Genomic DNA, 20,340 nt, shown 5'->3' with positions numbered 1-20,340 from the left:
GGAACTCTGCTTCGCGGGGCGCGTTCCCGGGCGGGCCTCGGCCTCCGAAGGCGCTTCCGCTGCAACGGCCGGAAGCGGTCCTGCCGGCGTGGCTCTATGGTCCTCGGAGTTCCGCGGGTGCTCGGTGGGGGTAGGCTGAGGGAATGGGGGGGCGCGCCGCCGAGGGCCTCGACCCGTAGCAGCCCCGCAGCCCGGCCGGAGCCCCCTCGCCCTTCGCAGGCCTCGCCGCCAACACGCCCCCTGCCAGGTAGGACAGGCTGCGGGGGGGGGGCTCTCGCGGGCGGGAGGGGTCCGTCCCCGCTCTGGGCCGCCCCCAAAGGGGACCCGGCTCGCTGTGGGCGCCACGGGGCCCTCCTGGGGCCTGGTCTCCGGCGGCCCCCCGCAGAAGGGCTTTCGCGGGGCCCAGGAGACCCCTCCCCAAGTGGGCTGGTGGGGGGAGGGAGTGGCACGAGGGGGGTAACCGTAACCCCTCCAGAGCCCCCCCCCCCACGAGACCCCCTGGCTCTGCAGGTCCATCAGGACCCCCCCCCTTCTGTCCCATCTAACCAGTTTCTTTCTTTTTTTTCTTTAAAAAAAAAACACAAATATTTCATCATTTGTCAATCATTAAGACATTGAAGTACAATTTTTTTAATGTGCCCCTCCCTCCCTCCCCCCCCCACTTCCCAGAACCCGTACACGGTATGGATTTTTAACTAACACAGTCTAAAATCTATTGAGAATAAAGAGATAAAGAATTTAATGACATTCTACATTGACCTTAGCTTCTTCTTACTGAACTAACTTTTAACAGTTTAAATCATTTCTGCTTAACCTTTTGGCAGGTCCACCATATATGATAATATGTAGCATCATCGAGAAAACCACACCTCCCTTCCTTAACCTTTGTATCGTCCCTGGTTCCTTGTTAACTCCAGCTCTTTTCTCTTAATTTCCTCTTCCAGTTCTGTTCGTTTTAACCCTTGCTTATTTCTATGTGTTTTATTTATATTCATCAAGACTCCTCTCATATACGCTTAGCTTGCGTCCCATACAAATTCCATAGATGTACCCTTATTCATACTCGAAACAAAATATTCAGATAGTAATTTTTCACAATCGTTAATATACTTTTCATATCTAAATAAGTTTTCATTCAATCTCCAAGACCTTCTAAAGAGCCGAGGTGGCGCAGTGGTTAAATGCAGCACTGCAGGCTACTTCAGCTGACTGCAGTTCTGCAGTTCGGCTGTTCAAATCTCACCGGCTCAAGGTTGACTCAGCCTTCCATCCTTCCGAGGTGGGTGAAATGAGGACCCAGACTGTGGGGGCGATATGCTGACTCTGTAAACCGCTTAGAGAGGGCTGAAAGCCCTATGAAGCGGTATATAAGTCTAACTGCTATTGCTTCTTGCTTGCACTATCCTTCCCAACTCCATCCAAACTGGGTTATGGTCCGAAAGGATCCTAGCTGCAATCTTTGTCTTCTTGACCCTAGAAAGCAAATCATTAGTGGTTAGAATAAAATCAATCCTTGAGAGGGATTGATGCCTGTCCGAGAAGAAAGTGAAGTCACATTCCTCTGCATTTCTTTCTCGCCAAATATCTCTCAATTCAAAATCATCCATAATGTCAAAGAAAGATTTGGGTAACTTTGCTCGCATCTTAGTATTTAGGCGGGAAATGTAACCACTTTCGTTGTATTTATTTTGTACAATGACGATAAAGGCTATATCTGGTCTTTCTTTCCCTCTCTCTCTTTCCCTCCCTCTCTTCTTCCTTCCTTTCCTTTCCCTCCTTCCTTCCATCCTCTCCAACTGATGCGCCCATCCAGAAGAAGAAGAGGCAGCAGCAGCGTTGGAAGCAGCCAAGAAATGTGATGGGAAGCTGCCTGGCATGAACCCGTTGCTCCCCCCAACAGCCAGGAGAAGCTGCAGTTTGGAGCGAGTGTGAACCATGTTTGTGTACGGGTGACCTCCAGGCTCTTCTGCAAAACACACCCGCCTGGGTGAGCTCCACGCCCGAGCCGCCTTTCCGCCAGGGACCGTCCAAGCAGCCTTTCCTGCACACGCATGCAAAGCCTTTGGTGCTCCTACTTCAGGCCTCCCCTTCCTTGTCTTTGGTTCGCAGAGGCCAAAATGTTCAGTGCAGCCCAATCATCCAAGGCCGAGTTCCTGGACAAGGCCCGGCAGGCCCGGGAGGAGCGCCGGGAGCAGAAGGAACGTGACCAGGCCGCGGTGCGGATCCAGGCCCTCATCCGAAGGTTTCTGTGCCGCTGTCGGCTGCAGCGGAAAATCAGGTATGTATAGCTACGGGTACTATGAAACCGTACCTGCAGCGGGTACCTGGGCATATGGAAAAGTTGTCTGTTGCCACCCGTGAAATCCTCCAGTCCTAGAACAAGAGGCCTGGGAGGTCATCCGAGTCAAGCTCCCTGGGCTTCTGTATCCAAACTCAATGCCTTGCCTGCTGCACTGGAGGCCCCTGTTGCTGGGACTTCCTTCTTCCTTCTCCTCTTTGGCCCAGGAGCGAAGTGGATAACTTCTTTCACACCAGCGGTCCTGCCAAGAAGACGGCCCTTTCGCTCTTTAAAATCTCCCGGAAGCTGCTCTTTATTTTCAGGCTCCCTCAGGACAAAGAGGTACAGCGCCTCTGATGCTTTTGGAACCCCAGCTACTCTCTGCATTAGAGGGGAGGGGGCATCAGTAGAGGGTGGGTCCCTTGGCCTCCCAGTTCTGGGATGGAAGAATCCCTCGTGGTTGCCCTCGGACAACAAGCGAAGGAAGGAAGCAATGTCATAAGCTTTCCATGAGTTAAATAGCCATTTAAACTTAGTTCTGGGGAATCAGGTGGATTCTGGCAGCTTGGTAAAGGCTGATCTCACCTCGAGTCTGTTTCCTGCTCTCCGCAGAGATTTGAAAAGCTGTGCCGCTGCATCCTTAGCAGCATGGAGGCGGAAAACGATCCTAAGGTAAGCAGGTTCTCTTTTCACGAGATGAGGGTGCAACTGTGCGTTCGGCTGTTCATTTTGCCAGAAAAAGAGAAGCGGGGAACTTTTTCAGAGGCGAAACCCCCTCCACTAAAGCTTTTCCCGGGACTATTTGTGGCTGTTTTGAGACATTTCTTGTGTCTCAGCGGCTTCACAAGAGGCAAAGAAAGTTCCACTGAATTGCAGGATGGCAGCATTTTGCCCTTTGACCTCTCAATCCAGTGACAGGAGCGGGGCTCCCCCACACACACACACAATTGGGGGCCAGGTTACTCTGGTGGCCCTTGTGTTTTGCAGGTGTGGTACGTATCCCTCGCCCTCTCTAAGGAGCTGACTCTCTTATGGATCCAGCAAGTGAAGGACGTGCTGTGGATTTGCTGTGAATTTCTGAAGCTGCTCAAGGTACAGGCAGGCCCAGTTTCTGTGGCGCGGATTTTTTAGGGGTATTTTTTTTCCCCCACCCCTGCTCTTAGCTTTACAGTAGGTTCCCTTTTCAACTTTCTGGGGGTTCATTTTTTCTAGCCAGACATCTTGCAAGATTCAAAACTGGTAAATTTGCACCTCACGATGCTGGTGACTTTTACGGACACCTCTACCTGGAAACTCCTGCAGGGAAAAGGTGCGTTTGCAGAATTCTGCCTCGATGCCGCTTTCTTTGCCAAAAAGAAAAAGGTGCCACTTCTTTCTTCTTTTCCATTAGCTTTGTCCTATTGGCTTGCCAGGGGTGATTTCCTCTTGACCTGATGGCAGAGTGTGGGTGATTGGCATCTTTTCCTTATATAAATTATGTAGCATTTAGTTTAGTTTTATTGATTTTGTATGCCACCCACTCCCGAAGGACTCTGGGCGGCTTACAATAAAACAAGGGAAGGGGATAAATACACAAAACAACACTTTAAAATACACAACAGTCACAGTTTCCGAGGGGCTGGATATTTCGAGAGCCCCCCGGCCTGCTGGAGCAGCCAGGACTTGGTGGCTTTGCGGAAGGCCGGGAGGGTAGTAAGGGTCCGGATCTCCACGGGGAGATCGTTCCAGAGGGCTGGAGCTGCGACAGAGAAGGCCCTCCCCCGGGGAGTCACCAGCCAACATTGGCTAGCAGATGGAATCCGGAGGAGACCTAACCTGTGTGATCTAATCGGTCTGAGGGAGGTGATCGGCAGGAGGCGGTCTCTCATTTGAGCCACAACTCTCCTCTTCTCTGAGCATGAGGGTTAAGCTAAGGGCTTTTTGTTTATCTTGGGAGTTTTCAACTTGACGGCTTATTTTACGGCATTTTTTAAAATCTTTGTTGATTGGTTTTTTAAAATATATATATTTTAAAAAGCATTTAGCCTAACGATGCCTCTCAATCTGTTCATCAAAGTCTAAATCCTGGAGGCTGGGAGGAAAGTCCAAGTAGACCACACTCTCAATCGGGGTTTTTCCTGCCCTCCCCGAGCCTTGGGGAGCCCTTGATGGGCAGGAGGCACCCGGCCACGAAGGGAAGAGTCGCTGCTGAATCCTTCCTTCTCTCTCGGTCCTTTTGCAGGAGACGCCCTGCGCCATGCTATGAACCACATCTGTGCAAACATCATGGGGCATCTCAACCAGAAAGGCTTTTACTCTGTGCTCCAGGTTTGTTGCTGTCTGGTCACCATCGCTGTAAGCTTCTCCCTGGGAAAAGAAGGGAAAGAGCTTCATGGGGGTTTTGCTTCCCCGTCTGCTCATCTCTGTTTTGTGACTTTTTTCATTTAGAACCTTGGCAACTTTAAGCCTCGTGGACTTCAAGTCCCAGAATAAAACTATATACAGTTAAATGTTAACTAATAGGGGGGAAATGTTATGATACACGATATAATTACATAAGGAAAGGAGAATGATAATCAACTATATACATGGAGGATGGAATTTTTGGTATTAAATACTATGGATGTTCAGCTAAGACAGGATATGAGGATTTGATGTTAATGGAGGATTTTATAAACAAGTAATGAAATGTCAGCATGTGGTTATGGATTAAATCTTTGGCATAGTTAAGGATGAAGGATGTTTAAACAACTGTAGTCAACTAAAAGTGGAGGTATGATGATGTCAATATGGTCAACATTTGAGTTAAGATATTTGGATTAATATGAATTAATGGAAGAGATGCACAAAAACATGTAACCAGCTGATATGCTTTTTTATAACATATACTTGTTGTGTTTTGTGTTTTTTTCCCTGCCTTGTTTTCTGTTTTTTGTCTTTTTTGTGTTTTGATTTTTTCCCCCCACTAGTGTGGGCATGTGTTGTTTATGTAACAAAATAATTTTTTTTAATAATAACAATAAAAAAAGTCCACAAGGCTTAAAGCTGCCAAACTGGAGACCCCTCCTCTTGACCCTTAAATGCATTTTCAACTCTTCCCCCCCCTCCTCAGATTTTGCTGACAAACGGCTTGGCCAGGTCTCAACCTTCCTTCTCCAAAGGCACCTTAACAGCGGCTTTTTCTCTGGCACTGCGGTAAGGCAAACAGCTGTGACTCAGGGAGCCTTGAAGGGGACCGCGGTGGCACTCCAAGCCTCTCCAAACCCTTGGCGGTGTTTTTCTCTCCCGCAGCCCGGTGGTGGCGGCTCAGTTTTCCGACAATCTCTTGCGGTCCTTCTTGATCCACATCATGTCCGTGCCAGCCATCATCAGCCATCTCGCAACCCTGACCCCCGAGGTAGGCGATTCCTGTCCAGGCCAGAAGGAAAGGGGAGGCGACCAATTTGGAGGCTCCTTTTTCTGGAACCAGAAGCCGCCTGGTTATCCTGCAATCCTCTCCAGCAGGGCTTCTCAGCCTTGGCCACTCTCTGACCTGTGTGCGGACTCCCAAACTCCCCAGGCAGCAGAGAGCGAGGGGGGGAAACCGCCACAGTTGAGGAGCTCTGCTCTGCAGGGCTGTTCAGGATGCCTCTTTCTTGCTGTATGGATCTTCTGCAATATTATCCCTGTACATCAGGGCTGGGGGCTGTTCAGGAGGTGTGAAAAGGACTTAGTTGCTTGCACACAGCTGTGGAGAAAAGCTGGCAAGGGAATCTTTTATTTTATTTTAATTTTTTAATTAACTATTTCCATAACATATAATCACATGTATATTATTACATGTTGTAAGAGAGGACAATATACATGTGCAATCATATTGCTTTAAAATCAGAAGAAGCTAAGGTCAATGTAGAATGTCATTAATCTCTTTGTTTCTTTTTTCTCAATAGATTTTAGACTGTGTTTGTTAAAAATCCATACCGTGTACGGGTTCTGGGAAGTCAGGGGGGGGGAAGGAGGAGGGGCGTTGGGGGGTGGAGGGAGGGAGGGGCATACAAAAAAATTGTACTTCGATGTTTTACTGATTGAGGAATGATGAAATGTTTGTTTTGTTTTAAAAGAAATAAAACTTTTGAACTATATTGCTTTAAAATCAAGCCTAGTATACTTCCCTCCCCCACCCGAGCCCCCCGAGCCCCCACAGCCTACCCCCACCCCCCGACTTCCCAGAACCCGTACACGGCATAGATATTTAACAACCACAGTCTAAGATATATTGATAAAAAACAAAAGTAAGAAGTTAATAACATCTTTGCGTTGAACTTAGCTCCTCCTTGCTAAACTAACTTTAAACAATTTAAATCATTCCTGATCTTAAGCATAGGCTAACTGGAATTTCTTAGTCCCGTATTTATTTTGTATATAATCGATCAATTTTTCCCAGTCTCGTTTATATCTCTCATTTGAGTGGTCTTTAAGATAGGCAGATATTTTAGCCATCTCAGCTAAATTTGTGACTTTCAGTGTCCATTCTTGAATTGTAGGCAAGTCTTCCTTCTTCCAGTATTGCGCCACCAACAGTCTTGCTGCCGTTATTAGGTGCAGAATCAAGTTAGTCTCTACCACTGTAAAGTCAGTACATATACCTAGTAAGAATAACTGAGGAGTAAACTTTATCCTTCTTTTAAAGATATTTTGCATAATCCACCATATTTTTATCCAAAATGCTTTAACCTTTTGGCAAGTCCACCATATATGCAAGTATGTAGCATCAAGAGAACCACACCTCCAACATTTGGGTTGCAAATTCGAATACATAGAAGCCAGCTTTTTAGGATCTAAATGCCATCTATAGAACATGGAATCTTGAGGACGTCTTTGTTTCCCTTTCTTGGCCAGAGCCAAAGGAACAGAGCAGGCTTTGAAAGGCCCGGGGAGCTGAGCTTAGCCCATCAACGTCTCCCCTTCTGCTCTCCTTTCAGCGCCTGGCAGTGATGGAATCCCAGGATCTCCTGCACAAGTTCCTGCTGTTCCTGAGCCGCGAAGAGCAATGCAGAGACGTCTGCGTGTGTCTGGAAGGGAGCCACACGCTCTGCCTGCTGGGTAAGATCCCCGGGTGGCCCCTTCGCCTGCGGAGTAAGGAAGGGGGCCTCTGGGAATTAGGGAGACCATATTTGCCATCCTCTGCGCAAACTCTGTCCCTGCACTTGGGTTGAGACGGAGGCAAGGCTTCCTGCGTGCAGGGGACAGGCTTTGGGGCCGGGGTGGGGATTGGGGCAGAGCTCCCCCCCCCGCTTGCCCCGGGGCCGGTTCAAATCCTGCGGCTGTTTCCCAGGCAACCTGGTCTACTTGGGTTCCCTGAACGAGAAGGTGCTGCAGGAGGAGACGGGCCACTTCGTCAGCGTCCTCACCCACATGCTCTGCTACTGCCAGAAGTACGTCTCGCAGAAGAAGTCCAACCTCACCCACTGGCACCCGGTCCTTGGCTGGTTCTCCCAGACGGTGGATTACGGGTAAGCACCACGAGGGGGGACGGGGGACGAGACACGGACGTGCTGCCTTGGGGTCCCTCCTCCTTTTTCTGACCCGGAGACCCGCTGGAGGCGCTGGGCTTGCCCCCTCTCGGCTCCCGGCCGCAGCTGCTCTCCCCTCCTCTCCCTCGCCTCCCTTCCCTCAGCTTGAACGAGTCGATGCCGTTGCTCACCAAGCAGCTTCAGCACCTCTGGGGGGCCCCCATGATCCGCATCCTCTTCAGCGACGTCCTCAGCAAAAAGCTCCTGGAGAGCCAGCCCCCACCCGCCCCCTCCCCGCAGAACAGCCTGCCGGTGAAGAGTGAGTAGAAGTGAGCGGCATCCCCCCCCGGGGGTCCCTGTGGGGTTCCGTGGTCAGCGAGCCCCAAACTCAGCAGGAGCATCTTCCCTCCAGTCAGTATTTGTGGGCTTCAATTCCCAGAATCCCCCAGCTGAGGAATTGTGGGAGTCGAAGTCCACCCACCTTAAAAGTAGCCTCAGGTGGGCTGCCCACCTGCTGCTTCCCCTGGGCTGAGGTTGTAACGTTCCCGTGGTTCGTCCATGAGGCCAATGTGGAGAAAAGACAGGACACGACCTTTCTCGGGATGGAGCGACCCAGATTGGGGGTCTGAGAGCCCCTTTTATTGAGATAGGACAAAGGCAGGAGGAGCAACAGCATGTGGTTAAAAACAGCCTGTAAAAGTACAATTTCTAATCTACTGCTCAGGGAAGTTCTGTCTATATATGGTCAAATCCTGGGCGTCATTGGTGGGGCACATCTCAGGATGTTATGTTATGCACTATCAGGACGTTATGGAGTTTTAGGAGTTTGTTTTCTCCTGTGTGGTTCAGCGTGGCTCTGCATGCCCCGTTATGAACTGGGCCATGGGTGACCGCTACGCCTACATAAGGAACTATATTACAACATCAGGTTTCCGAGAGAAGGAGCATCTTCCCTCCGGCTGTTCTCAGGGTTTCTTCCTCCTTGCTTGCCTCTTGGTCTCCCGCCAGGCCTCTTCAGGCGCGCCTTCCAGAAGTCGACCTCCGTCCGCAACATCCTGAAGCCCATCGGCGGCAAACGGGTGGACTCGGCGGAGGTGCAGAAGGTCTGCAGCATCTGCGTCCTGTACCAGATGGCCCTGACTACCCTGACGCAGATCCGGCTGCAGATCCTCACAGGTGGGGTTTGAGGTGCTTGCGGGGGGTGGGGGGCAATTTTAGGTGCTCCAACGGGTTATCTAGGGAAGGGGAACTGATGGAAGCTGCCCTCCCTCCCTGCTCAGGCTGGCTCTGGCTGCCTGCAAGGAGAACGTTAGTAGTTTATTGTGGGAGGGGGAGATTTTCCAAGAGATGGGGCAAAAGGAGAGGACCGGATCTCCTCACTCTCCTTCTCTTCCCCCTTCCAGGTCTCACTTACCTGGACGACCTCCTGCCCAAGCTCTGGGCCCTCATCTGTGAGCTGGGCCCCCAGGGGGGCCTGAAGGTCTTCCTGGAGTGCTTGAACAACCACACCGAGGAGTCCAAGCGGCTTCTGGCGATGCTGACGCTCTTCTGCGACTGCTCGCGCCATCTGATCACGTATGCTGGGCGGGGGGGGCGCCCTTCCCCTCCTCCCCCCTCCATGAGGATGACAGTGCAGCCTGACCCCGTCCCCCTTTCACTGCCCCCCCCCCAGGATACTGGACGACATTGAAGTCTACGAAGAGCAGATCTCCTTCAAGCTGGAAGAGCTGGTCACCATCTCCTCTTTCCTGAACTCCTTTGTCTTTAAGATGATCTGGGATGGGATTCTGGGTAAGTCCCTCGTGGGGGGCAGCCGCCCTCCCTCTCCCCCTCCTCTACGGGGCTGGTGTGTGTGCAGGGGGGAGGAGGGTCTCTCAGAGAGGCTGTCTTTCTCTCGGCCGCAGAGAACGCGAAGGGGGAGACCCTGGAGCTCTTCCACTCGGTCCACAGCTGGCTGATGGTCCTCTACGAGAGAGACTGCCGGCGGCGCTTCGCTCCGGAAGACCACTGGCTACGCAAGTAAGCGCCCTTCCCTTGCCGGGCTCCCTCCTTCGCTCAGCGGGTGCTCCCCGGCCCACCAATCGGTTGCTGAAGGTCAGGGCTGCTTCTGCGCCTCCGGCTGATTTTTCTACGCGCTGTGTGTCCGTGTGTGTCGTGTTGTTTAGGGACCTGAAGCCCAACTTGCTGTTCCAGGAGCTTGACAAAGATCGGAAACGAGCCCAGCTGGTGCTGCAGTACATCCCCCATGTGGTCCCCCACAAAAATGTGAGTGGGGCCGAGGAGGTGAGAGGCCAGGGCTGGCCGGTGGGATGGTCCTGGCCTTGAAACAGACCCAGCCGGGCCACCCTGCGATCCAGACGCGCTTCAGAAGAATTGAGGCCAAGGCAGGAAGCCCCACCAGCATCTCGGCCCTTGGGGGGGCTCTCCTTGTGGTCTCCGCTTTGCAAACCCAGCAGGGCTAAGCCATGTTCTTTCCCTCCCCCCCCCCCCGAAATTTAGCGGGTTCTTCTCTTCCGGAGTATGGTCACCAAAGAGAAGGAGCAGCTGGGCTTGGTGGAGAGCAGCTCTGCGTCGCCTCACGTCACCCACATCACCATCCGCCGGTCCCGCATGCTGGAGGTGAGAGGGGTGGGCCGGTGGCCCTCGAGCGCCCCTTCCCTTCCCCTCCTGATCCCGGGGACTGTCTTGGGCCTCTCCAGGACGGCTATGAGCAGCTGCGCCAGCTCTCTCAGAACGCCATGAAGGGCGTCATCCGGGTGAAGTTTGTGAACGACCTGGGCATGGATGAAGCGGGCATCGACCAGGACGGCGTCTTCAAGGAGTTCCTGGAGGAGATCATCAAGAAGGTCTTTGACCCGGCCCTCAACCTCTTCAAGGTATCTGCCCCAGCGACGGGATTTGGGGCCACCCGGAGAGGGGAGTGAGGCTCCCGTGTCTCCAGCTGCTCAGCTCTCCTGCTCTGTTTCGGCCCAGACCACCAGTGGGGACGAGAGGCTGTACCCCTCCCCCACCGCCTACATCCACGAGAACTTCCTGCAGCTCTTTGAGTTCGTGGGGAAGATGCTGGGAAAGGCCGTCTATGAGGTAGGCCGAGTTTCACGACCGGTCGGCCTGATTTGATTTTGATTTGATTTTATTTGTCTTGTATGCCGCCCACTCCCGAAGGACTCCGGGCGGCTCACAATAGACAAGGGAAAGGGGGAAAACTAGACAAAGACAACACTTTAAAAACAAAACCACAACATTCACAATTTCCGTGGGGCTGGATATTTCACAAGCCCTCCGGCCTGCTGGAGCAGCCAGGACTTGGTGGCTTTGCGGAAGGCCGGGAGGGTAGTAAGGGTCCGGATCTCGACAGGGAGATCATTCCAGAGGGCTGGAGCTGCAACAGAGAAGGCTCTCCCCCGGGGGGGCGCCAGCCGGCACGGGCCGAGTGTGGGAAGAAGGGCACCCAGGCTGCCTTGGGGGGGGGGGGGGGAAGGGGGAGGATGCTGGTAGCTCTGCTGCAGTTCTCCCACGGCCCTCCCTGCCTTCCATCTTCAGGGAGGGGCCCCGGGGTGCTGCCTGAGCTGGCGGGTTTTCTGGCCCAGGCGTTTCGTGAGCCAAACGGGGCAACGTGATCAGTGCTAGGGATGCGCGGATGGTGTCGCCCAGTTGGGCAGTTGCTCCTTCCGGCCCAGAGCTGCAGATCCTTCTCCTTTCCAGGGCATCGTGGTGGACGTCCCCTTCGCCTCGTTCTTCCTGAGCCAGCTGCTCGGCCACCATCACAGCATCTTCTACAGCTCAGTGGACGAACTTCCCTCCTTGGATTCCGAGTTCTATAAGAACCTGACCTCCATCAAGGTTCACTCCCAGCTCCTGCGGGCGATCCTTTGGTCCCCCGGGCGGCTCCTGCGGGGATGCGAGAGGCTGCAGAGGGCGGGTTATGCCTAGCAAGGCCCCTTGTTGTTCTTAAGAGCCGAGGTGGCGCAGTGGTTAAATGCAGCACTGCAGGCCACTTCAGCTGACTGCTATCTGCAGTTCGGCGGTTCAAATCTCACCGGCTCAGGGTTGACTCAGCCTTCCATCCTTCCGAGGTGGGTAAAATGAGGACCCGGATTGTTATTGGGGGCGATATGCTGACTCTGTAAACCGCTTAGAGAGGGCTGGAAGCCCTAGGAAGCGGTATATAAGTCTAACTGCTATTGCTATTCCTTATCACACCTGGCAGAGCACAATAAGGGACACGCAGGGGGTGTTCAGCTGTGCTGGGGGCTTTTGCAAGCAGCAGAGTTGGCTTTTCTCTGGGGCAGGTTTTTTTTTTTAAGCCATCCTGGGTCTCACGTTGGGCAATTTCTGCCGGACCCTTTCCCTGCAATTCCTCAGCAACGGAGCTGCTTTCTCGCCCTTCTGCAGCGCTACGAAGGAGATACCAGCGACCTGGGCCTCACCCTCTCCTACGATGAAGACGTGATGGGCCAGGTAGGGTCGGAGGCCCCTTGGGTGGCACCTGCTTTCCAGGGGTTGCCAGCTGCTCGCTCGCCCCATCCCCGTTTCTGCAGTAAATGCTAATTTCTCTCCTTTTTTTGTCTTTTCCCGCTCCACAATTTTTGCCTTTCTAGCTTGTGTGCCACGAACTCATTCCTGGGGGAAAGACCATCCCGGTGACCAACGAGAACAAGTAAGGCTGACTTTGCTGACTTTCCCCGGCGGGATCCGGCCGCTGCCTTTGCTGCAAAGGGGCCTCTGGGCTCCTTTTGACCTTCCTCCCCCCCCCCAAAGGCCTCAGGCGGCAAAGGGCTTCCTGGGGAGACGGGCTGTGAGGCTCAACTCTCCGCCCTTCTGGCTTCCTCGCCCGTTTCCCAGGATCAGCTACATCCACCTGATGGCCCACTTCCGCATGCACACCCAGATCAAGAACCAGACAGCCGCCTTCATCGGCGGCTTCCGCTCCATCATCAAGCCCGAGTGGATCCGGGTCTTCTCCGCCCCCGAGTTGCAGCGGTTGATATCTGGCGACAATGCGGAGATCGACCTGGAGGACTTGAAGTAAAAGCAGGGGCCCGGATGGCTCCAAGGCCCGGACTCTTCCCGCCCCGGGTGCCTTGCGCTGCCAGGGATCACCGCGGGCAAAGCCCGGAACCGCCCTCCCGCTTGCCTGAAGGGAGGCTTGCGAGCAGGAGAGGCAAAGGCCACTTCCAGGAGGGAGATTGGGAGGCTGGGGAATCGGGGAGAGAGACAGGGATGTCGCGGTGCATTCAAGCGCCTGGGGAGACAAGAGTCCGAGGGGGGAAGAGAAGCTGCAGTGCTTTGGGGGAGGAGGGGAGAGGAACAGCCCGGCCTGCCTAGAAGCCTCAACACCTGAGGGAGGCCAGGAGCATGTCTGGGGCGTTGCAAAAGGCCCTTTCAAGGGTGGGGGATTCTGCCCCCCCCTGACCTCTTTCGTTCCCTCTAGGAAACACACCGTCTACTACGGGGGCTTCCATGGCAGCCACAGGGTCATCATCTGGCTCTGGGACATCCTTGCCAACGACTTCAGCCCCGAGGAAAGAGCCATGTTTCTCAAGGTGAGGGAACCCGTGTGGCACACGCATGTCTCTGCGAGGGAACCGGCTTCCCTAAGCGCTACTCTCCCCTCTGGTGGGGGCTGTGTGGGGCAGGGTCCCCCCCCCTCCCCAGTGACAGTGCTGCGTCCCACTCTTCATTTCTCTCTTGCCTCTCAGTTTGTCACCAGCTGCTCCCGGCCGCCCCTCCTGGGCTTCGTCTACCTCAAGCCTCCCTTCTCTATCCGGTGCGTGGAAGTGTCGGATGACCAGGTGTGTGTGGCAGTTGGCAGGGCAGGGGTGGGGCCTCCAGAGCCGCTGCTTGTGTTCCCAGGCAAAGTGCGGCCAGCTGGCGTTCTGTGGCGGAGACCCAGAGCCCTGGGGGAAGGGAGGGCCGTCCCAGTGGAAGGAAAGGAGGGGGGGAGCCTGGCTGATCTGCTCGTGGGATTGGGGTTCAGCCTCTTCGGCTGGTGATCCCTCCCCTCCTCCTTATTCCTGTCTGTCTCCCAGGACACGGGGGACACCCTGGGCAGCGTCCTGAGGGGCTTCTTCACCATCCGGAAGAAGGAGCCCGGGGGCCGCCTGCCCACCTCCTCCACCTGCTTCAACCTCCTGAAGCTGCCCAACTACAGCAAGAAGAGCGTCCTGAGGGAGAAGCTGCGCTACGCCATCAGCATGAACACGGGCTTTGAGCTCTCGTAGCGGCCCTGGCGAGAGAGAGGAGGGCCCGGGGGGCGCCAGTTGGCTGCACAAAACAGCCCCTTCCCCGGAGCCCTTGGGACTCCGGTGCCCAGGTAGAAAAGGAGCTGCCTCCAGCACTGCTTTGCTCCTCCGAGACCGCAGCTGGCCTGCCATTAAACGTCGCCTTGCCTGCAAACCTTGTAGAGTGAGCCGTTGCAGGGGCCGCGTGGAGGGCTGGGCAGGGGGTCCCTCGCGTTAAGAGCCCCCATGGCTGCTGCAGAGGGCGGGGCCTCCTGATGCCGCCTTCTCTCTTCCTCCACATTGCTGCGGCCTTCCTGCCTGTCCTGGTCAAGCATCTCAACTGCCCTGGGCGGGCTGCGGCCAAACTCTTGCAGGGCACCCTTGTAAGGAGGCCGATCTCCGCCTGCTGAGTCCGAGGCCTCCTCAGAGCGGGTGAGAGATTGGAGTTAGCGGCCAGAAAACCTGTTCCTCCGTGAGCCTGCAAGGCTGCCTAAAGTGGGAGTCTTGTCCAGCCCACTTTTGTTCCCTTGAACTGCTGGCCAAACCAGATTGGCTTTGGATCCCCCCCCTGGGCCCTCCCCAGCAAGACACGGGCCGTTGGCCTTCAGTGGCCCAGGGCGGGGGGTCTCCAGTGTGAACTTTGGGCAGCCTCCCTGGGGGAAAGGCCTGGCGCAGAAGGCGCCCGAGTGCACTTAGGCCGAGGGGGGAGGGGGTGGTCGGTGGGGTCTTTCAGCCCCAAGAAGGAGCACGTAGGCAGAGGTGAAGGGGAACCCGCTGGGCAGACCAGGGCGGTCCTGTGCCACGTCTCTCAGGGTTCTTTTGAGGTTCAGTCTGGCTGCTTGTGGAAGGAGGCTCTAATGGGTTTAGACCAGGGGGCTCCAAAGCTGGCAACTTTTAAGACTCGTGGACTTCAACTCCCAGGATTCCCCAGCCATTATGCCGGAGAGCCCCAACCTAGACCAGTGGTTCCCAAACTTGGCAACTTTAAGACTTGTGGACTTCAACTCCCAGAATTCTCTGGGAGAATCCTCTGGGAGCAGAGCTGGCTGGAGAATTCTGGGAGTTGAAGTCCACAAGTCTTAAAGTTGCCAAGTTTGGGAACCACTGACCTAGACTGAAGTGTGCGTTCCCCCCACCTTGCCGGTTGCTCTGGGGCGGATTGTTCTGCCCTCCTCTTGAAGTCTCCAAAAGCCCCCAGGATGAGCTCGGGGCCTGTACAGGTTCCGCCGTCTGTGGCTCTGGTTGCACACGTGTGGGCACGCGTGGACGTACAAATCTTGGAACGAACACAAAGTCTGGCCAAGGCAGGCCGTGTTTTTTTCCGCCTTTTAAAATAAATGGGATGAATCCGTCCATAGGAAAACGTATTTCGCTCCCAGTCCAGCTCTATTCGGTGGCGGTTTTCCACAGGGCTCAAGCGAGCCCAGGGCCTAATTGTGGTCCTGCCCCCAGGTAGAGCTGCATGGCCTCTGGGAGAGTCTGTTTGTGTTAGGAAGACGGATTGCAAACCCTTTTGCACAAAGGTTGTGAAATACGAAGAAAGAAGAAAAGTTGGTTTGAAGAAACTAAAAACAGCGCAAGGTATTTTGGGAATGTTGCTTTTATTTTAAGTCCAGTTCTTTTTAATTTCAGAACGTAGCTACTGCCTTGAAACACACACACACCCCTCTTTTAAATTAAGGGCTGGGCCCAGACAGGTTCATAAGCATGGAGCTGTCCTGGATGCTGGTTCAGCCAATTCCCTTCCTGACTTTCCGCTGGGGATTATGGGGAATTGACCTGTGGCTACCACTGCAGCCCTCCCAGAGAACTCTTTCAAATTTCCCCCTCGGAGGAGGGGGTGCAGCCTCCCCCCACTGGAAGTCCTAACAAGCGTGCCAGCAGCTGCACATGGCTTCCCACAACCTTCCGTGCGCAAAGAGGGGCTTTGCAATGCACAGGCCCCTCCATTGCGCTCTTGCTCAGGCCTAGGTGTCCCTGTCCCCTGGAGGCCCTTCTGCAGGAGCCCTGGAAGGTTCCCCACGCCCTCCCCACATAGGTCTTTTCCCAGGAGAGAGGAAATCAATAAATTATTTTGCTCTTTGATCCCCCGGTATTATTATTTTTTTAGTTAATGGCACATTCTCCACACTGGAAATTCAGGAAATAAAGTTGAAAAATTGGTTGAATGCTGCGGTTGCTTTTCTTTTTAAAAAATGCATGACTGGGAGAAAATAGAAGCCAGGGAAAGAGCTTTGTGGCATTCTGGAACGTTTGCCAAAAGTGCCTGTCTTTCAAAAGCTGCATTTTTCCAAGATTGTTGACGAAACGTATCGATGGAAGAAGGTGGCCGAGGGGAGAAATCCAGATCCATTTTTGTCTTGATCAAAGGAGACCTTCAGACGGCATCATGCTTAACTGGAGCCAACGCCACTGAACTGAACCTCCATTCCCTTCCTTGTTCCAAGACGCAACAATGGCATCTTTCAGGCATCACAGTTGCTCTGAGTTCCCATTCGCAAGCTGGACTCTCAGCAAAGTGGCCAGGAATCTGAATTTCCGTGGGCGTCTATTGGCTTCTCAGGTCGGGCTCTGAGCGTTTCAAATTGCCAGGATTTTACACTTTGTTTTGCCTTCTATTAGCTCAAAAGTTGTACATCATGCCTTTGTGAGTTTAGTTTTGGGGCTCCGTCCTCCTGTAGATTTGCTCCTTCTTCCCTTCCTGCTTTGCAGCCAACCGGGCCAAGACAAACAGATAGTCGCTCAGCCTGGATACGGGGGGGGGGGGGGGGGGGAGAAAAGGGTCATCCTCCATCTGTTGACAGCAGGGCTAGAGAGAGACCCCCCCAGCCAGAGCTGGGAGTTGCGTCTGGGCACAGGGGAGAGAAGCGCCAGGGCTGACCTCTTACGACCCACCTGTGCCCGCAGCTCCCCTCGCCAAGGTCTGCAGAAAAAACCCATGGATGCACAGAGACAAGAGTTGCCAAATAACTCCCTTGAAGCAGCTGGGAGTTTGAACCCAAGGCCAGAGTAAAGCAGTAGAAAAAATCCTTTTGAGGCCAGACAATCTCTTTTGGATCTCTCTCTGCAGAGGCTGCGATGCTTCGTATGCCTCTCCAGCAATGTCCCGTGGTCCGTATTGTGCGTGGCAGAAAGTTTCCCTGCGGTTGGATTGCAACATTTGTCTGCCTGTTTAATCACTTAAACCCAAGTTACCTGTTTAAATACTTGGCGACATTCGCATCTGCTTCTCCCGCTTTCACCAACGGAACAACACTGAAGACATAAGGAGACAAGAGGCCCAAACGCCATCATGACACAAAACAACAGGTTTGCAAAAGGGAAAAGATCCCGACCAAGAATCTGTGTTGCCACAACCCTGTGCCTGCCCTATCTCAAAGCCCAGGTGTCTAATTTGTGTGTTCTGCTTGGACAACAACCCTTTAGGTCAGTGTTTCTCAACCTTGGCAATTTGAAGATGTCCGGACTTCAACTCCCAGAATTCCCCAGCCAGCGAATGCTGGCTGGGGAATTCTGGGAGTTGAAGTCCGGACATCTTCAAGTTGCCAAGGTTGAGAAACACTGTCCTAACCACTGCTGGGGAATTCTGGGAGTTGAAGTCCGGACATCTTCAAGTTGCCAAGGTTGAGAAACACTGTCCTAACCACTGCTGGGGAATTCTGGGAGTTGAAGTCCGGACATCTTCAAGTTGCCAAGGTTGAGAAACACTGCTTTAGGTGATGGTTTCCCCATCTCTCCCGTGGTTCTATCAACACCTCTAAAGCCACAAATGCAGCTGTAGAGTCTTCCCACCCAGGGGAGCATTTATTCTAGAACCAACTGAAGGACAGGCCCCCGTCCCTTACCGCCTCTCGGCTCTGCGACACACGGCTCGGGAGAGATGGAGCGCGGCGCTGCTTTTCCCACCAGACTGCAATGACACAAAGACACAAGATTTGCTTGGCCGAAGGTCATAGGATGCATTGGCTCACTAAAGACGACCAACTCTGGGCTGCCTTTAAAAAAAAAAAAAAAATTAGGATGCAAGGCATGAAGTTGCGATCCTAACAAGGAAAAACTCGGGGTTTTTCGAGGCCGAAGTCCAGCGGTTCTATCCTGACTCCAGGACTGAGGGCACAAAACATGGAAGGGCACATAAAGGACTTACTGGCAAAATGAAGGAGGTGAGCGGTGGGAGCTGATCTGAGTATTTATCTATCCAGCTTTCCAACTCCAGCACAGGCTTCTCACTGAAGGATGTTCGCTCTGAGGAGGAGGAGTAGGCCAGTCACACAAGATGGGCCTGGAGGAAAGCCTCGGGCTCCTTGGAACGTGCCCAGGGCAGTTTCCCATCTCCCACTGAGGGACAGTGAGTCTCCTGCTTTGATCCGCCAAGCGTGACTCCAAGGTGTCAAATCCAAAAGCTCCCCCCATTTAGGGACCCTTGGAAGCCTCTGAGTCTCAACAAGGAAAAGCAGGTTATGGATGCAATCAATGAAGCCGCCATGGGAGAAGTCTGGGCTCTCAACTCTCAGCAGAAAGCAAAGGAAAACTGGTTTGAAAAGCAAATTCCTTACCAACCTTCCAACCTTCTTAGAGAAGTCCTACTTACTTATGTGAGACTCCCTGGCTGAAGAGATGGGTGTTGCCACATTAGAGCCGGCATCTTGCAGCATGCACTGGACCTGCAGTGAGGAAGTCGAGACATGTTTGGGGCACAAAGTTGGTATCACCTGGAAGGGAGTCAGGCCTCTGTTTTAATGCGCCTCTCAGAGTAAGAGGGGAGTAAAGCTTGGCCCAGATAGAAAGGATGATTTCAACTTATCTCTCACCTTGTGGAGTTCTTCCACAAACGCGTGGCCTCTTTCGCTGCCAAATTCAGCACTTAAGCTGCAGTGAAAAAGGACAGACTGAGCCTCCGGATGTGACTCCCTCTCCTCTAATAATATTATTAATTATTTGGGGTGATAAACCTATGATTGGTCCCTTAGCAAACTTTGGAAAGTACAATGGACTTCCTGAGGGCTTCTTACACCCAAGTTCCTGTATTCTGGCAGCTGCTCTCCACCTGCTCCCCATGGTCATGTGATCACACGCAACAACTACTAAGGCAGTCTGAAATCTGTGGAACTGTCACATATTTTTCCTAAACGTAGAGCGTGTTTCAAGAATGCTGCTGTTACCTATAGATATTATCACTGCTTTGCAAGTATTGCATTTGCAGGTGCGTTTCTCATCCAAAGCTAACTTGCCTTCCCCTATCTAAAGGGCAAAGGCCCAACTGGTGACAGGCAGCCAAGAATACTTCATGGGAACAGGGGCGGGGCGGGGGGGCAACTTTAGCTGGCCTATTGGGCATAGGAGTGTTGCAGTTTGAAGTTTCCGCAGTTCGCCCATGAGGCCAATGTTGAGAAAAGACAGGAGACAACCTTTCTCGGGATGGAGCGACCCAGATTGGGGTTCTGAGAGCCCCTTTTATTGAGATAGGACAAAGGCAGGAGGAGCAATAGCAGGTGATTAAAAACAGCCTGTAAAAGTACAATTTCTAATCTTCTGCTCAGGGAAGTTCTGTCTATATATGGTCATATCCTGGTCAGGATGTTTTGTTATGGACTATCAGGATATCAGGATGTTATGGAGTTCTAGGAGTTTGTTTTCTCCTGTGTGGTTCAGCGTGGCTCTGCATGCCCTGTTATCCACTGGGCCATGGGTGACCGCTACGCCTACACAAGGAACTATATTACAACAGCAGTTACCCTATAGCCGAGCTCAGTTCGTCCAGGGTCCCCAAAGCCTCGAAGATCAGGTCATCTTTGGCTCTCCTCTCCCCGGTGAAGGTGCTGGAGAACCCTTTAAGCCCAAGAAGAGACAGGCGATGGGCGCCCACCGGGGGGGCAGGGTTTGGGGGGCGGGGTGGGGTTAGGGCCAGGCGGAGGGGCTACCTTTGTCTCCCGTCCTGGTGTAGATCTTGGGGGCTCCGCTGCTTTTCCCAGGCTTGGAATCCGGGCTGCAGGGAGGAGAAGGGAGCCGCATGAAGGCAGCCACGGCCGACCCTCCTGGGGGTCTCCCGAAACCCTTCGCCCCCTCCCCCCCCCCAGGGACGCCGCCCTCCCCCGGGGCATTCGCCCGCCTCTAGGGCTGCAACCCCGCCACGGTCCTCACCCGGGCGGCTCGGGCCCCGGTGGCCGGCAAAAGGCCCGGCTCCTCGCCCCGCCGCCCGCCGCCGCCCGCGCCAGAAGGAAGCGGCCGCCCTGCCAGCAAGTCCCAGCCATGCCCGGGGACAAGGGCGAAGCGCCCCACCGGGATTGTCCCTTCCCGGCCGCCGTCGCCGCCCCCCTCCGGCTCCCGATTGGGCGCGGCGCTGCGGGAAGCGGCCAATCCGGGGAAG

At 53.9% G+C, this 20,340-nt stretch overlaps 2 protein-coding genes across 2 annotated transcripts; one reads left to right on the top strand and one right to left on the bottom strand.

The window, feature by feature from the left end:
• Positions 1 to 51: 51 nt before the first annotated feature.
• UBE3B (ubiquitin protein ligase E3B) lies at positions 52 to 14,148 on the top strand. The gene is made up of 28 exons (XM_032229018.1): positions 52 to 247; positions 1,814 to 1,987; positions 2,110 to 2,278; positions 2,506 to 2,620; positions 2,891 to 2,950; positions 3,266 to 3,370; positions 3,491 to 3,587; positions 4,500 to 4,585; positions 5,370 to 5,452; positions 5,549 to 5,654; positions 7,219 to 7,339; positions 7,572 to 7,749; positions 7,914 to 8,068; positions 8,758 to 8,925; positions 9,153 to 9,324; positions 9,422 to 9,540; positions 9,654 to 9,768; positions 9,915 to 10,014; positions 10,249 to 10,368; positions 10,449 to 10,625; positions 10,723 to 10,833; positions 11,455 to 11,592; positions 12,145 to 12,210; positions 12,351 to 12,409; positions 12,595 to 12,777; positions 13,184 to 13,295; positions 13,452 to 13,544; positions 13,782 to 14,148. The coding sequence occupies exons 3-28, from the start codon at positions 2,118 to 2,120 to the stop codon at positions 13,971 to 13,973; spliced, it is 3,192 nt and encodes a 1,063-aa protein (XP_032084909.1). The 5' UTR covers positions 52 to 247; positions 1,814 to 1,987; positions 2,110 to 2,117; the 3' UTR covers positions 13,974 to 14,148.
• A 1,407-nt stretch (positions 14,149 to 15,555) lies between these two features.
• MMAB (metabolism of cobalamin associated B) lies at positions 15,556 to 20,281 on the bottom strand. The gene is made up of 9 exons (XM_032229842.1): positions 20,115 to 20,281; positions 19,895 to 19,959; positions 19,709 to 19,802; positions 18,785 to 18,842; positions 18,565 to 18,637; positions 18,121 to 18,218; positions 17,819 to 17,883; positions 17,169 to 17,228; positions 15,556 to 16,720 (listed from the first exon to the last, which is right to left on the bottom strand). Exons 1-9 carry the CDS (start codon positions 20,222 to 20,224, stop codon positions 16,627 to 16,629), a joined length of 717 nt encoding a protein of 238 aa, XP_032085733.1. The 5' UTR covers positions 20,225 to 20,281; the 3' UTR covers positions 15,556 to 16,626.
• Positions 20,282 to 20,340: the final 59 nt, after the last annotated feature.

The sequence above is a fragment of the Thamnophis elegans genome, chromosome 13 (assembly GCF_009769535.1).
Source record: "Thamnophis elegans isolate rThaEle1 chromosome 13, rThaEle1.pri, whole genome shotgun sequence".
In the NCBI taxonomy this organism is placed as follows: Eukaryota; Metazoa; Chordata; class Lepidosauria; order Squamata; family Colubridae; genus Thamnophis; species Thamnophis elegans.
The sequence above is the reverse complement of the archived record's forward strand: the minus strand, read 5'-3'. Positions and strand labels throughout refer to the sequence as shown.

Coding starts and splice junctions, on each gene's coding strand:
- UBE3B (XM_032229018.1), top strand. CDS start 2,118: ATGTTCAGTGCAGCCCAATCATCCAAGGCCGAGTTCCTGGACAAGGCC. Junction 3,371..3,490: donor AATTTCTGAAGCTGCTCAAG/GTACAGGCAGGC, acceptor CATTTTTTCTAG/CCAGACATCTTGCAAGATTC. Junction 9,769..9,914: donor GAAGACCACTGGCTACGCAA/GTAAGCGCCCTT, acceptor CGTGTTGTTTAG/GGACCTGAAGCCCAACTTGC.
- MMAB (XM_032229842.1), bottom strand. CDS start 20,224: ATGGCTGGGACTTGCTGGCAGGGCGGCCGCTTCCTTCTGGCGCGGGCG. Junction 18,638..18,784: donor TTGTGGAAGAACTCCACAAG/GTGAGAGATAAG, acceptor TCCTCACTGCAG/GTCCAGTGCATGCTGCAAGA. Junction 17,884..18,120: donor TCACCTCCTTCATTTTGCCA/GTAAGTCCTTTA, acceptor GTGTCATTGCAG/TCTGGTGGGAAAAGCAGCGC.